Source organism: Convolutriloba macropyga, chromosome 15 (assembly GCF_964194025.1).
Source record: "Convolutriloba macropyga chromosome 15, txConMacr16.3, whole genome shotgun sequence".
NCBI classification, from domain to species: domain Eukaryota; kingdom Metazoa; phylum Xenacoelomorpha; order Acoela; family Convolutidae; genus Convolutriloba; species Convolutriloba macropyga.
The window spans coordinates 1,509,995-1,526,245 of NC_134482.1; the positions used below are offsets into that span (position 1 = coordinate 1,509,995).

The following is a 16,251-nucleotide window of genomic DNA, read 5'->3' on the forward strand; positions in this document are numbered from 1 at the left end:
TTTTCTTAAACAGTCGATATAAACCCATAACGATGAATTTATTGAACTTATTTATTTATTTGTGTTAATATACACTTGTTTTTATTTTTAAAATAGTACACAATATCAAATCAATTTTCTAGTGGAGTCTTTCAAACTAAAAGAAAATATTTTCTCTTTCTTGAAGATACACCCAAGTCCGTAATTCTAGTCTCCCAGTGAAAAGAGTATGTTCCTGGCGCATGAAATGTTATCTCTTAACAAACATTGAAACTAAAATTTTTTCAGGAGGCGTATTTCATATTCAGAGTCATATTCAAAGTTTTGTTTTAGGAAAATTGACAGATTTCTCAAAAATTTTTTTTAAACAAAAGATTCACACTAAAATATTCTGAGAAAAAGAATTGACATATTTTCCTGATTTTTAACCTACCCAAGTCGTGGTTCTGCTTTGAACTTTTTCAGGAACAGATTGTTCAATAATCAGTTACGTCTTTTAACAAAATGAAGAATAAAATTGAAACTTATTCTGAAGACCGAGATATTTGACTGCTACTAAATAAATCACAGTAAAAAGTTTTTTTAACACGTATCAAGACCGTTTTTGCAGAATTGAAAAATGCAAAACAGCGGAATAATTGAAACCAATAATAGAGATGAAATAATGATTTTTTATTATTCACATTTTAGACATCTACTCGTACCAATTTTTGTAAGTAAATTTCTTATCTTTGTAACCACATTTCACATTTCCTATTTTTATGCATTGTACGTGTGAAGCAGACTTACAACCTTCAAGCATCCAAAAGAGGTTCCCTAAATGGGAATTTCAGTCACTGATTTTCACTTTTCAGCTCGAAGTTGAAAAGAGGAATCTCTTTCCGCCCCTAAATACTTTTTGTGGAAGTGCATTCCACAAAGAAGCATGTGGCAGATTAATTTTAAACATTTAATATAAAATGATTAAATTTTGCGAAATGTTCTTACGGCCGAACGTCATTTTAATCTCATTTCTTTGGTAGTATTTTCCATTTTAGGCTATTTAATTGCCTTGTGGAAACAACTTACACGTAATTTAGGCGCTTTCAACATTGGGCGTCAAACGACGGATGGCAATGCAAGCCAAATTCTTTGTACCTACTTTTTGTTATGGTTGGTAAACGCTAGTAATGTATATTTAAACCCGTACATGAGTAACTCTAAACATATGTAGTCAATTGACATCTAGCTATAATTATCAAAAAAGCTATCAAATGATGAAAAAATTGCCAACAACTTTACAGAATTTGCAAGACTTACAAGATTCAGTGTTAAAAGAGCAAATATCTTTGCAGAGTTTTTATTGCAATTATCTACAAATCTTATACTAATTCCCGGTTATTCTTCAAGCTGGGTAGCCAATTTTTTGTAGGAAAAGTTTTTGCCGAGACATTTGTGACACCTATTAAGCTATAATGTCTTGCTTAGCACTCTAATAATGTCTTGCTTTCTGGGCATAATTATATAAAATCTGGATCGCATTGTATCTTCAAACATACCAAAATGATCATAATCGTAGTTTAAATTTATGTCACTGGTTCAAGGTTTGCTTTAAGAGAGTTATATCATTGAATGTTAAATATGCTTAGATGACTGTTTCATATCAAATGCAGGGACAAAATTTGTTTCTATTTTGTCTATAAACTAATTGTTTGCATGTGTTTAACAAGTTCAAATTGATCAAGGATTAAAAGCAGTTCTAAGATATAAGTTATTGTTTCTTCACTCTGCCATGGACACCCTTCGTATTCCCACGTCAATGGATTACAGACGAGGATCGGATTCAATATCACTCATAGTAAAAGTTAGTTTATACAGCTTGGTTTGCTCGGTGACCAGGCAGTAGATCTAAAGTGCTCATTTTTCCAAGAATTAGGACAGTAGATGTAACATTTTTTCCAATTGATAACTGTCAAGATTTTAATTACAAATTTCAACGGTGAGAATAGCCAATGTGGCCATGCGTCACAAGTTGTGGCTATGCCTTAGTTTCAATTAAAAAAAAGGACAAAAGCTTTTTTTGCCGGTTTTTTTGTTTAAACGTAGGGAATTTTCAGAATTTTTGTATTTTTAACCTCTCAAATCGTCCAGATTTTAGCTTTAAAACGTAGAAAACTTTCGGTATAATCCGTTTTAAACATTGGAAATCGTTGGTATGTTTGTTTTGATGCCTTAAGAAATCAATCGTGTAAAGTTACTTGTTTGATTCTTCTTCTAATGATCAAATCAAAATTTTGTAAAATTCAATCACTGCCTTGAGACTACGTCAATAATGAACCTGTCTGTTTAATCTGTTGCATTTCTGAATAATAAAACAAAACAAAAAACGTATTTGTTCAACAAGTTTTATCAACTAACTATAGAGCCGAAGAAAATTATAGATTGCCCATTCTTTCAAAAAACATTTTCCGCTGCACATCTTTGGAATTGCTGCACATAGAGTACCAAAACGTTTCAACACATTAAACATAGAAAATTCAAATTTGGCATGTGGAAAACGCACCAATTCTTACGTTTCAAACCAAAAATACGGACGATTTCCAGCGCTTGAAACTAAACATACCAACCTTTTCTTCATTTTTTAAAACCAAAAATTCTTATCATTTCTTACGTCTTTAAAACCAACATACCAAAAAATCTGGCGTTCAAGAATTAAACCTAACAAATCTTGCAAAACTAAATTCACGGAAGGCTTCTCAAGCTTGCATTGCTCTTTCTTATTGAACACAAAATTACCAGGATCGACTAAATTATGCGCAACAATCGTTTTCGTTGATTTTTGGCCCCTTCCCCAAATGGTCAACTATCGCCTTCAATTAACGATCTTAATGTTTTTGCTTTGATTTCACTGGCTTTTGATCTTCTGACTAAACCCAATTTTTCTACACATGTTCATCCTTTGTTGCTGCTAATACTTAACTAAAAATCATTTACGAAATTTGTTTATAAAGTTGTTTTGTTTTTGCTAATTAAAAAATGTAAGCAAAGGTGTCCTATACCAGTGTTCAATTTTTTTTTCAAAACTGATCATCAGTTGTGAAAGGATTAATTGGATCTGACAAGGTACCCTTAGTTTGCAAGAATATTACAAGATTTATAATTCTTCTTCCAAGCTAAATACAGAATAATCAAAATATTCAAACAGATTACTACAAATTAACAATTTTCCCAATTTTGAAGCTGCATTTTGTCTCTGAAAACCGATTAATTCAATCAAACTCAATCGAAGACGCAATTAAGAAAATTGCTTATCAAAAACTAGCGAGAAAAAATATTCTAGACCATTAAGACTCAAGAGTAATCGTACATTTGAGCCGAATTTTTTCGACGGATTAATTATTTTTTTGTCTGATTTCTTTAATTTCTGAAATATTGAGTGTTCTCAATTAATTAATTTTTATCTGAAATGGTGAGTTACTTGATTATTTTTCGATATATGGCCTATAACACAAAGATTAAACCAAATGCAACTTTGAGTAACCAATAAAACATTTATTAGGAGCCTGGCTTCAACTCAAAAACGGAAACAAAATAGAACAAACGTTCTGGAAAAAAAAAGAAAACAAGCAAGAGAAGTGAGCTCCTTTATGTTTTAACGAGAATGCGTTACTTCAGGAGGAATTACAGTTACTGTTATGGAGTTTAATAGGATATTTTAAACGATATACACAACGAAAGAGATAAAGACTCAGAAAATGTAGCGAATTTAACATCAGGGCAAAATCCTCAAACAAGTTGTCAAAATTTGTGAAAAACGGGGGAGGTGTTTTGCAACTTACCAATGACTTTTAAGGAAGGTGCAAATCTGATTAACTAGAAATTTTACTATGGTAGTCTTTTTTGTCAAAATTTTGTTAAATAACTATGATTTTTATTATCTTGAGACCTTTCCAAATGCTTTTAAGACTATCATTGTCCTAAACAGTTCAGATGATTCATAGTGCCATGGAAGCATCGATTTTACGAGATGATTGTTCAGCTAAGTTTCGAAGAAAAAGGAAACCATTTTTCAATCCCGAAAAACCCGGGATAACAGTAAAAAAGTTGACATTGCAGAAGTCTTCTACTTTAAAATCCCATCTGATACCATTTTTGTTTGTCTTTGATTTGCAACCTTAATTTTGAGGAGATTAATCAAGGAATGTGCATCGAATCTATTTTAGATTTATATTCTTTCCCTTCAGTTTAATTGAACCAACGTTGTAATTGCCAATCATGATATGAAACTTAGTTGAAAAAAAATATTTTAGCCCCGTTTGCAGTAACGTGAATTTTAATCTCCAGATGATGAATGTTTGGCATTGGGATCGATATATTTTCTGTATCAATTGCAAATTTATCAATTTTTTTCTCTCTGCTTCCGTTTAATCTTGTTGATTTTAACTGCTGTTTTATGATTCCAATCAATTTCGCTAGATAAAAATGTTTGCAACAGCTCTCTCATTCCTCGCAATTTTTCAATAAGCATTTTTATTTGGGATAGAGACCGGGAACAGAGGTGTCGTCCTTATTGTGTTTATGAGTTAAAAAAATCATTTAAATTTTCTTCTATCAACGTTTATTATACCAAATAATATATGAAACCAGATGCAATAACTTCTTAAATGCAAAGAATCTTTCTCTTCTTCTTCGCAGCTGAGTTTGATTTTTTTCAAGGCTGAGAATTGATGCTCAATTGTGACAAGCCCGAAAACACAGAGCAAAAGATGCCACCTAGAAATCTATATTTAGTGGGTCGATTTGCAGTTCAAAGAATTGTTTTCCCATAACTCATTTTGTAATCAAGATTTTCTTTCTGCAAAACTTTATGAAAATATTTAAAACTTTAGGAAAACGGCCCTTTGGACCGTTTGAAGTCAAAGCTCAAAATTTTTTGAAGCTTTATTATGTTTAATAATTTTGAACTATATTGTGTATCAAATGCTTCGAAAAAAGTGTGTACTAGAAATTATTGTCATTACAGATCACGGAGCGTTCCTTTCCAAACTAAAAGAACACCGTTCAAACCAATCCTGAAATAGTCGTTTAACATTGTTGGTTGATCGTTTAAATTGCAGACGAAGGGTATAGTCAGCTATACCCTTCGCCAGCTTTTTCATCAGGCTAAAAAACATATCAGCCTAAGACGAAGATTTTATAGATGCAAGCTTACATTTCATATCTGACATGCCCAATTCCCTAAATTAAACTGAGCTGCATCTACACCTCAAAAAAGTCAATTTATTTAGAAGAAACATCCGCCCGGCAAATGACACCAAAAAACATTACACAATTTTATGCAATTACCACTGTTAACAATTTCGAACAGGAAGTATGCACATAAGATTCAAAATGGTAATCCGTCACTTGCGGCGCCAAATCCAGTACGAAAAACAACCATAACACAAGTATTTTCAATTATGTAAAAACTGCACTGCCAATTCACGTTAGAAATTCTCACAAACCGAAATCTATCCCAGAAAACTGCTTCACATTGGTTGCTTGCTAGCACCAAAAACTCCTACATCTGAAACAAAAGGCACAGCCAAAAATGACAATTTTAAAATAAATTATTGAGCAAACCACTCAAAGTCTCAAAACCATAAAGAACGTGATATAAAAGCAGGTGTGGGGTTGTATCTTGAACAATAATAGAGGCCGACTTCATGATATAACTCCATATATCTGCACAATTCGGGAAAGTTTTCATGTTAAACTGGGCTTCGTTTGCGTAGATGAGCGTTGCCAGAGTCCCGAGTCGATGATTTCCATTATAGCCACTTGTTGTAATGGGCGTTGATATTAAAGGCCAGGCGGCTCCTGTTGGACATGCATGAGCAGAGAGTTCACTATTAAAAGGCTGGATACTGGTTTTGGTACGAATCTCAATCTAAAAACTACCACTGAGCAAAATCAACCCCATAAACAATGTGAATCCCATCAGGAAGTTCATTTTGATTTTGGGGGACCAAAAATTGACGAGAAGGAACATGAATTTTTTTGCTTTGCTGCAAGAGATTTTCAAAAAATCCTAGAGTTGAGGCCTTTGACAAGGCTAGTCGTCCGAATGTATTTCAATACTTAGACATTTTCAACTTAAATCATGGAGTAACTCAATCATTCAGATTGGAACAAATAAAATAATTCTTTGGAAATTAAGCGCTATAGGTTTAGAAGGACCTATCTCATTCAGAACATTAAACATCACTCCGACTTTATTAAAGAGCAAATGTCTACTTCAATTTCGTGCTACGTGAAACGTGCATTAAAATCGTAGACCAGCTACGAATATGCAATTAAAAGACGAATTATTTTGGCTTTTGAAGCACTCTTTGCTACGAAAGCAGACACCATTTTAAGCAATATATGCACTACGCCAAAATCCTCTATCTTTTCCTAAGAAAAATTTTTAAAAAACATTGCTTAGACTGCTTAGACGAGGGAGTAATTTGTGCTGCCCGAATAAATTTTGCCTGAAGCCTGAGGAGCCTTGCAATCAGGTTACAAGAGTGACAACGAAGTAAAAGCGAGAAAAAATTAAGTCTCGTGGGTTGAACATGATTGTGAAAATCAAGCGACTGTTTGCAAATCACGTTTCCATAGGACAACAAACAAATTGCGACCTGTCCCACTCTCCAAAAAAGCAGTACAGCTCAAATTAGCACGGTATAACCGAGAAAACAGGCGGTCTATATAGAATTTGGAAGCCCTATACGGTTGTTTAGCTGCTGTTTCTACTATTGTCAACAAAAGAACTATCTGTTCGCAAACTAAAAGACGAGGAACAATACAAGTGAGCTTTCGCAAAAGCTAATTAACCGTTTCGATTCTTACAGGGAAACCAACCATCCTTAAAAAAAAATTCGCGGTTAGAAGTGGCCTCAGGAAGAACAAAAAAATTGTGCAATATAAACTAACTTCACATATCAAAGAGTTCTCAAGAAAACTAAATGCAACGACATAGCGAAATACAAGAAGCAAAAACATGGCAGCTGAGTTTCATTCCAAATGACCATTGTTACGCAATCCGAAATTGGCTACCGAAAATGCCTGACTTCTCCGCTTTGTGATATCCACCATTAGAATCCGAATCACCAGCCGCCTGGCATATTACAACTAATCCGAAGTCGATGGTTCCGTTATCCTCCTGAGGGCAGATCAATCGCATAATTGAAGGTAATCGCGCAAAAACTAGAACAAGATGTCATAGAAGAAGCAGTCCCAATTTTCTGACGTCAGTTATGAAAAGTTTTCAGAATCACGGAAGGCATATCAATAACCGAAGAAATGAAAACAATCTGGCGATGTTGATAATTTGCAGTCACAACCCATTCAATCTACATTTGTCATGAAAACGTTGTAGCCAGTCAAGCCTCTACAGATTCAAATCTTTCACCAATAGTTAGTGAAGCCTTTTTGAACAGATAGGCAAGTAAGATACTTGGGCTACTCAAGTCCTTCAAATCCCGATGCTTCGCTATTCTTTCGGTTGGCAAAGAAGAGGTTTAAACTGACGACTGTTAAAGGGGACTGCAAAAACACCTCAAAAAATTTTAATTATCACCAGCTGTTCATGACCAGTAATTAAATTGTTGATATAGTTTAACCGGGGAAAATCTGTTCAACTGTGGAGAATAACAGGAAAATCAAGTTCATAATATAAATTGGTATTCCTTTGCATTTTAATTGAAAAAACAAAGGGATATGTCATACATAAAATCATCGCAAAAAAATTTTTTACAAGTTGTTTTAAGTTTGATATAATTTAACTTATTGTTTCAGTCGTTCAGTTTTGTTTATCTCCCGAATTTCTGAGTAAATTTTTCTAAGTTGAACAAGACCCGTCACAAAATTTGTTATAAGTTGTGAGATTTGTCAAAAAGATTACTTGATTCTTTTTGTGATATTTTTGCCTTCAAAATAGCATTTGTTGACGCTTTCAGTTTTTAACGTGTCTAGAATAGTACGCTGGATAGCATAAGGACTAAGACAGGGCTTTTTCGTTTTTTTTAAACAATCCATAAAAAATGATAGCTTTGCAAGATGTTTTCGGTTTAAAACTGTCTTGCAAGATCTTTTGAGCGCTAGTCCAAACTACAAATTACTAACAGACCATATTCGACCAACTTAAGGCTGGTATTGTGCGGGAAACTATCTATGATATATGCTGTGCTTCGCCGATTGAAATAATTTCTAAACTTTTATAAGCTGACTTGGCGAAGCGAGAAACACACTCAGATTATAATTTGCTATTCTGTTGCTTTTTTGAACGAAAAAGCCGGAGCAATTTAGACTTAAAATCAGCAACTGAATTCGAACAACATAAACCAGATTACAAAATTCGTGAGCAGACATTTATTCAGTAATTCGGGAGATAAACAAAACTGAACGAATGAAACGATAAGTTAATATATATCAAACTTAAAACAACTTGTATAAAATTTTATTGCAATGATTTCATGTATGACATACTCTTTTGTTTTTTTTCAATTAAAATGCAAAGGAATGACAAATTATATTATGAACATGACTTTCCGGTTATTCTCCACAGTTGAACAGATTTTCCCCGGTTAAACTATAGCAACAATCTAATTACTGGTTATGAACAACTGGTGATAATTTAAGTTCTCTGAGGTGTTTTTGCAGTGCCCTTTAACAGTCGTCAGTTTAAACCTCTTCTTTGCCAACCGAAAGAATAGCGAACCATCGGGATTTGAAGGAAATGATTAGCCCAAGTATCTGACTCGCGTATCTATTTGAAAGGCTTCACTAACTATTGATGAAAAGATTTGAATCTGTAGAGGCTTGACTGGCTACAACATTTTTATGACAAATGTAGATTGAATGGGCTGTGACTGCAAATTATCAACTTCGCCAAATTGTTTTCATTTCTTCGGTTATTGATATGCCTTCGGTGATTCTGAAAAATTGTCATTACTGACGTCAGAAAATTGGGGCTGCTTCTTCTATGACACCTTGTTCTAGTTTTTGTGCTTTTGCCCTCAATTGCGTGATTGATTTGCCATAAGGCGGAAAACGGAACTTTTGACGCAGGATTAGTTGTAATGTGTCAGGCGGCCGGTGATTCGGATTCTAATGGTGGATATCACAAAGCGGAGATGTCAGGCATTTTCGGTAGCCAATTTGAGATTGCGCAACAATGGTCATTTAGAATGAAATTCAGCTGCCATGTTTTTGCTTCTTGTATTTCGCTATCTCGTTGCATTTGGTTTTTTTGAGAACTGTTTGATATGAGAAGGTATTTTCTATTGCATAAAATTCTTGTTTTTCCTGGGGCCACTTCTATCAGCGAAATTTTTTAAGGATGTTTAGCTTACCTGGCAGAATCAAAATATGGCTAATGCGGTTTTGCGAAAGCTCATTTGTATTGTTCCTCGTCTTTTAGTTTGCGAACAGATAGTTCTTGTGATGACAATCGAAGAAACCGCAGCTAACAAACCGCATAGCCTCTCAGATTTTCTATAGACCGTCTGTGTTCTTGATTGCTTCGTGCTAATCTGAGTTCTACTGCTTTTTTAGAGAGCGGGACAGGTCGGCATTTGTTTGTTATCCTATAGAAACGTAATTTGCAATCCGTCACCTGATTTTTCCATTCAAGTTCAACCCAGGAGACCCAAATTTGTTCCAATTTCACTTCGTTGTCATTGCTGCTACCCAATTGCAAGGCTCCTCAGGCTTTAGGCAAAATTGATTCGGGCAGCACAAATTACTCGTCTAAGCAGTGTTTTTTTTTATTTTCACTGAGGAAAAAATAGAAGATATTGGCGTAGTACATATATTGCCTAGTATGGTGTCTGCTTTCATAAAAAAAGTGCTTCAAAAGCCAAATTATTTTGTCTCCTAATTGCATATTCGTAGCTGGTCTATGATTTTAAAGCAAGTTTCACGCAGCACGAAGTTGAAGTAGATCTTTTCTTTTTAAAGAACGCAAAGCGACGTTTATTGTTCTGAATGAGACGTCCTTCTAAACATATAGCCCTTAATTTCTAAAGAACTATATTGTTTGGTCAGAATCTGAATGATTGAGCTACTCTATGATTTAGGTTGAATATGTCTGAGCATTGAATTACATTCGAGCGACTAGCCTCGTCAAAGGCCTCAACTGTAGGATTTTTTGAGAATCTCTTGCAGCAACGCAAAAAATTTCATGTTCCCTCTCGTCAATTGTTGGTCCCCCAAAATCAAATTGAATTTCCTGATGGGACTCACATGATTTATGGGGTTGATTTTGCTCAGTGTTAGTAATTTGATTGAGATTCGTACCAAAACCAATATCGACCCATTTAATAGTGAACTCTCTGCTCATGCATGTCCAACAGGAGCCGCCTGGCCTTTAATATCAACGCCCATTACAACAAGTGGCTATAGTGGAAATCATCGACGGGGGCCTCTTGCAACGCTCATCTACGCAAACGAAGCCCAATTTAACATGAAAACTTTCCCGAATTGAGTAGATATATGGACTTATATCTTGAAGTCGGCCTCTATTTTTTTTCAAAATACAATCCCGCACCTGCTTTTATATCACGTCTTTATGGTCTTTGAGACTATGAGTGATTTGCTAAACAATTTTTTTTAATATTGTCATTTGTCGATTTGCCTTTTGTTGCAGATGTAGGAGTTTTTGGTGCTAGCAAGCAACTGATGTGAAGCATTTTTTTGGGATAGATTTTGGGTTGTGAGAAGTACTAAAATGATTTTGCAATGCAATTTTTACATAATTGGAAATACATAACTTGTAATTGTTTTTCGTACTGGATTTGGCGCCGCAAGTGACGGATTACCATTTTGATTCTTATATTCATACTTCCTCTTCGAAAGCGTTAACAGTGTTAATTGAATAAAATTGTGTATTGTTTTCGGTTTCATCTGCGGGGCGGATGTTTCTTCTCGTTCAAGCAATTTCAACTGAATTGCATGCGTGACGTAGTTTTTCACTGTTGGAGCAAGTTTTTTTCTTCATTTTTGTGGTTAAATTCTCGGTCACACGTTGCATATCTCACTCTCAAAAATGATTTCTCTTCAATTGATTTTCTTTTTTTTAGCCAAACAGATAAGGTCAATTAAGTGTATATCACTGTAAGTGAGGGTTATTCAAGAGCAGCTAATAGAAGAAGCAATAAGTTATATAGATTCTTAATCAAAGTTTAACATCTCATTTTAATGAGAAGGCTTTTTTTAATGTCTTTTTTTTGAGACTGCAGATCCACAAAGCTTATGCGGTTATTTCCCGGCAATCTGTTAGCAGTATGTTTCCGGCTATGTTCGAACATGTTGGCAAATGAATTGAGTATATTGTTGTACCTGTTGTCGGTATGGTAGATTTTTGCTGAGGAAATTTTGCAAAATAGCGACTGTTGGAAACCATACTTGGACTATGAAAACAATCTTTGTAGGTAAAAAAGTAGCAAACGGAAAACAAATTTTCTTAAAACTTGATTAAGCACAGACATAATACCGGATATAAAATTTCGTGCTCCAAAATCAGATGTGTTTTTGGATCAAGCGGTGCAAAGTTTTCAAATAAAAGTATTTTCTATCGGAAATTTCCACAGCAGTTGACACTCATAATAAAAATGTGACCAAAAGTGAGCTGCTAGTCCAAAAAATCTCCTTAACAATTTAGATAACCATGTAGTGCCCTACGTAATGTTTGTTTTGCGCAAACGAGTTCGCAATCATGCAATTAGTTCTAAACAAAGACTGCGAGAAGAACTTACCAAATATTTGGGAGAGGCAAGACAAACCTAGTTTGTTCTAGTTAGTTCTGAACAAAGACTGCAGGGAGAACTTGCCAAATTTTTGAGAAGCAAGATCATGTAAGGAGAGATTGTAGTGGTTCTAGGTGGTGTCATTTTGCCGGGACTTTTCAGGGACTTGATCGTTTTTGGTTCCATAAGTGACAAGGTTAAAGAGTCGCAATTCTTGGCGGACATAGACATTTTGATTAGAAATCTGCGTGAGAACAATGCACTAGGTGAAAATCTGTTTGATACTGAAGTGACAGCAAAATGATAGTCAGAAACGTCAGAGAAACACCTTTAGATAGAGCATTGGCAAAAGTGCATGAAAATCTGCGTGACAATGCCCTGATTGCTGTCCCTTTTGATAAAGGTGTTAGTTTTTGTGTTATGAAAAAGAGCACGTACGCAGAAAAACTGGAAAGAGCACTAGAATGCGAACAGTTCAAGAAACTTGATAAGAGTTGTAATAATATCGTAATGAAAAATGACAGAGAACTAAACAAACTTTTGGATATGAGGAAAAAAGATACTGGTTAAGCTTTACAAAGCTTTAAGGTCTACCGGAGCACAACCAGCAAGGTTGTATGGACTACCTAAGGTACAATAAAAAGAAATCCCTCTGAGACCTGTTCTCTCCATCCCGGGAAGTTTTAACCATAACCTTAACAAGTTACTAACACCCTTTTTCCGAAATATTGAAGGAGCACATACATAAGCTAACACCAATGACGCACGGTAGACTCTGGAGCACATAAAATGTGAAAAATATGAACATATCCTATTATTAGATGTGAAAAATTATACACCAACGTTCCTGCAAAGGAAGTCTGAAATCGATTTATTCTAGGGACGATAAACCAGATATACCTAGAAGAACAACAAATTGTCTGCTCGAATTAGCCGTCGAAAACCTCAATTTCAACTGTAATGAAAGTTGTTGCTGTCAGAAAGGCGGGTCGGCATTGGTCGTGAACTTGGCAGTAATTTTGGCTAACCATTGGATGAAATCGTGGGAGCCGCAACTGAAATTACAGACACCTAAATGTAAAACCAACATACAATTGAGCACCTGTTGGAATTGGGAACACCGTGAGAACAGCACGTTCTAGGGGTGTTGAGAGCAAAATCTGCAAAAGGTGGTTCCACGAAAAGGTAAGCAAATCAGTAAAACAGGAAAAGATAGCATGAAAAACCAGTTATGATTGGGATCATTCTCCCGTAAAAGTGATAAAAATGACATTAACCATTCGTCTGAAACAAAAGTTTTTCTAAGACGTGTCGACGATATTGTGAGAACAGTTAGAGGTGACACCAACGAGAAGTTGGATGAGGGCAGTAACCTCCATCCAATTCTTCAACTTACCTTCAACATAAAAAACGCATAATACAGGGAACATTATACCTCCTGCTCTGAGGCATCAGCAATTTGAAAGCGTTTCATGAAGCATTCACAAAAAGTGAATAAAATTGTGAACGTAATCAACATCCTAGGCATTGGGTAGGAAAAATTGCCAAGGAAATTGAATCAGTTGCGCATAAGAAAGACAAAGAAAAAGATATAACGCTGGCGTAGCCGTAAATTAACAGAAAAATACTGAGAAACAACAATTTGCATTACAGTACAGATGCAACTTTTCTAATGGATTTGTAAAAAAAAGCTGAACGAATTTCAACCTGTACAGACATTTTTCTCGACTCGGAAAAATAAGAGCTGTTTACCTAGCCTGAAATCTAGTTTTGATAAAGATCTCAAATCCCACGTGGTTTACCCACTTGTAATGAATGCAAATCAATCTATGTCGGGCAGACATGCCTACATATTACATCAAGTGTTGCAGAACATGCCAAGGCGAAATCACCGATCAGAATACATGCAATTAATAAAACAACTTCCAGTGGAAGATATTAGACCAGTGCGGCAACCAATCTAAGTTAATGACACTAGAGGCGTTTTAAATAAGAACGTCGAAACCGGCCATCAACACGCGCGACGAATGCTGAACACGAGAAGTGACTTTTAAAGCTTAGTTTGTAGATGAAATTCCAATTCGAAAGAAAAACACTTTACAAAACGAAAAATTCACTTTTACATTTGAACAAAACGAGGTAAGCTTAAGCTAATTAATATATGGTTTTTTAATGAAAAACGTGTCGATATGCATCTGCTACATCAAATCGAAACTATATATGAACTCAGATGTTAAATTTTGTAGATGCGACTGTAGATATGTAAAGATTCGTTTTTAGTTTCCTTGATGAGTAGATTTTAGTGATTTGCAGTTTATTTTCAGGTTTTTCATTTGAGCATTTTGTATTCATTATGACCTGACGATTAACTAAGTGTTCGAAAAAGTTCTTAAAAAAGTTTTTAATTAACGATCCATTTTTAAATTTTTACGTTCTATCTTCTTGGCTCAATCAAAATTCTCTCTTATCATTCGGGAGAGCATTCGAGCAGCACAACCCTACTCTCTTTTGCAATATCGGGACAATAATTTTGAGTTTCAGCGTTATCTTTAGAGAGTTTTTTTCGGGAGCCTGAAGCTGCTTCTTAAATTTTCTCAAGGTTCTGTTCTTGCATGACAACTGGGCTCGCATCACTAGACTCCACTAGACTTCAAGTTTTCACAGCATTGAAGAGCTCGTTGATGCTCGTGTGCCCTGTCTTCATGCAACAATAACTTTAGCTTGTCTTCATGCCACCTTGTGACTTAAAGAGGAAATGATTTTTTTAACCAATCGTTGCAGAAAAAAAGGTTTTGCATCAAAATGACTGTCGTTTTTTGGCTGTATGTAAAAATTAATAATATAAATCAGTATTTAGGGTCCAGTGCAGTGGAGTTTTAAGTCCATAAGCGGTTTCAATCAAAAAAAGAATTTTTTAGTATGGCTGCAGCTGGAACAGCAAGAGATAATTCTCCAGGTACAAGGTCGTTCGGAGTCGTGTTTGTAACTGAAAATTTTGAGGAATATGTTCATCAGCATCTCCTTGGCTCTGTTGATATCTAACAAATTGATTCGTGTCAAGATGGGCACCCAGTAAATTGGCCAGTATTCTGGCCCGCAGCCGGAAGTCACAGTCTTGTTTGCGTTTTGACAAACTTCTCGTTGTGATAATTTTGTTGTTTCTTCGGATACACTGCATTCCAGTTTTGCAAATCTTGAGTCTAGTCGATGATGTTTTTTGCAATCACAATTTCCAAGAACACTAAAACAAAATAGAGCTCGTTTTACAGGGAGAAAGGGAGAAGTCGCTGCCTAGTGAGTCGTTCTTTGTAATCCACTTGACTAGTTCCAAGAATCCACATTGTCACACTGTGCTTTCTTCATCAACTCTATGTCAAGGTTGAATGGCTCCCAGAGAACACCGCCGTATGAAATTGTAGGAACTGGGTAACTACAAAAAAAACTGCTGTTTTGACAACCAACTCTGAGTGGCTGAAATGTTCCATTTGATCATTTTTAACGCTTGAGGAGCTTAAGCGGCTCGTCTCTCAGCCTGACAGGACCATGTCAGATTCCTCAAACTCATGAGTCTAAGATCTTTCGCAACATCAGGGTGGCCGAAGAACCCGATGTTCATTTTGAGCTTAATTTGGTTCTTAAAAGAGCAACTTTGCTTTTACCGGTGTTCAACATCATCATGTTAGCCTCGCACCACTTGCTCACTTTGGTAGCATCAAATTGCAAAGTAACTGCGTTATTACCAATAATCTCGTAGTCGTCAGCGTTGCCGAAGCCTTATGACATGATGCAGGTTGGAAGATTGTTTAAATAGACATTGAATAACAGCGGTCCAATCTTTTGGGTTTGGAGACTTTCCAGTGCTAACTTATTTTCCTCGCAATTAAAGTGGGTAGAGAACTCATTGGTGTCAGTGATAGTTGTACATCTTTGTTTATAGTCACACTTATTGAACACTGACTGAAAATACTCATTGAAGAGCTCAGCTTTTCGTAGTTGGTAGTAGTTGGTAGAGTTTTTTAACACCTTTAGATATTTCTGTTTCTCAAAGAAGCGACCAATACAGAAGACATCCGTCTTGTACTCCATCTTATCAGCTGCCATACTATCTTGAATTGTTGCTCAGATAATTTTTTTCAATTTTTCTAGTCTTGAGAGGATAGACTTTCTAGAGATAAGCCGAAGAGGCGTATTGCGCCTTTTGAGCAGATTTGAAGTCTGAGGTTTAACCCACGGTGCAAGTGACATTCAGTGCTTCGTTGCTTTGGAAAAATGAAGCTCAAAACAATCTTGGACCCATTCGTACCAGAGTTGGAGAACTACCTCAACACTGCTGAAGCAGTATGGAAGGAAGGTGTTGTGTTCTATATGCTTACCGAGAGAAGTCCAGGCGGCCTTTGAGTACGGAAAAATATTAAAATCTAAAGGTGAAAAGATTTTAGTGGCTCTAGACCGCAGTATCCAGTTGAGATCAGAAAGTTTAAGTAGATAAAGCGGATGGTCAGAGTGTGGCGGCTGTTTCAAG

At 35.6% G+C, this 16,251-nt stretch overlaps 2 protein-coding genes across 3 annotated transcripts in view; both read left to right on the plus strand.

Annotated features, from left to right (window-relative positions):
- The window catches only part of LOC142354358 (uncharacterized), a 406,219-nt gene that overhangs the window by 319,673 nt on the left and 70,295 nt on the right, over positions 1 to 16,251 (plus strand). The window contains exon 1 of one of the 2 annotated variants that reach the window (XM_075406630.1): positions 1,687 to 1,822. The exons of the other annotated variant lie outside the window; for it this stretch is intronic. Coding sequence (XP_075262745.1) covers positions 1,751 to 1,822 — 72 coding nt within the window. The 5' untranslated portion in view covers positions 1,687 to 1,750. Of the gene's footprint in view, positions 1 to 1,686; positions 1,823 to 16,251 lie in introns of those variants that run through there. 2 annotated transcript variants of the gene reach the window in all.
- Positions 1 to 16,251, plus strand: part of LOC142354357 (uncharacterized) — a 350,658-nt gene that overhangs the window by 31,259 nt on the left and 303,148 nt on the right. The gene's annotated exons all lie outside the window — the stretch shown is intronic.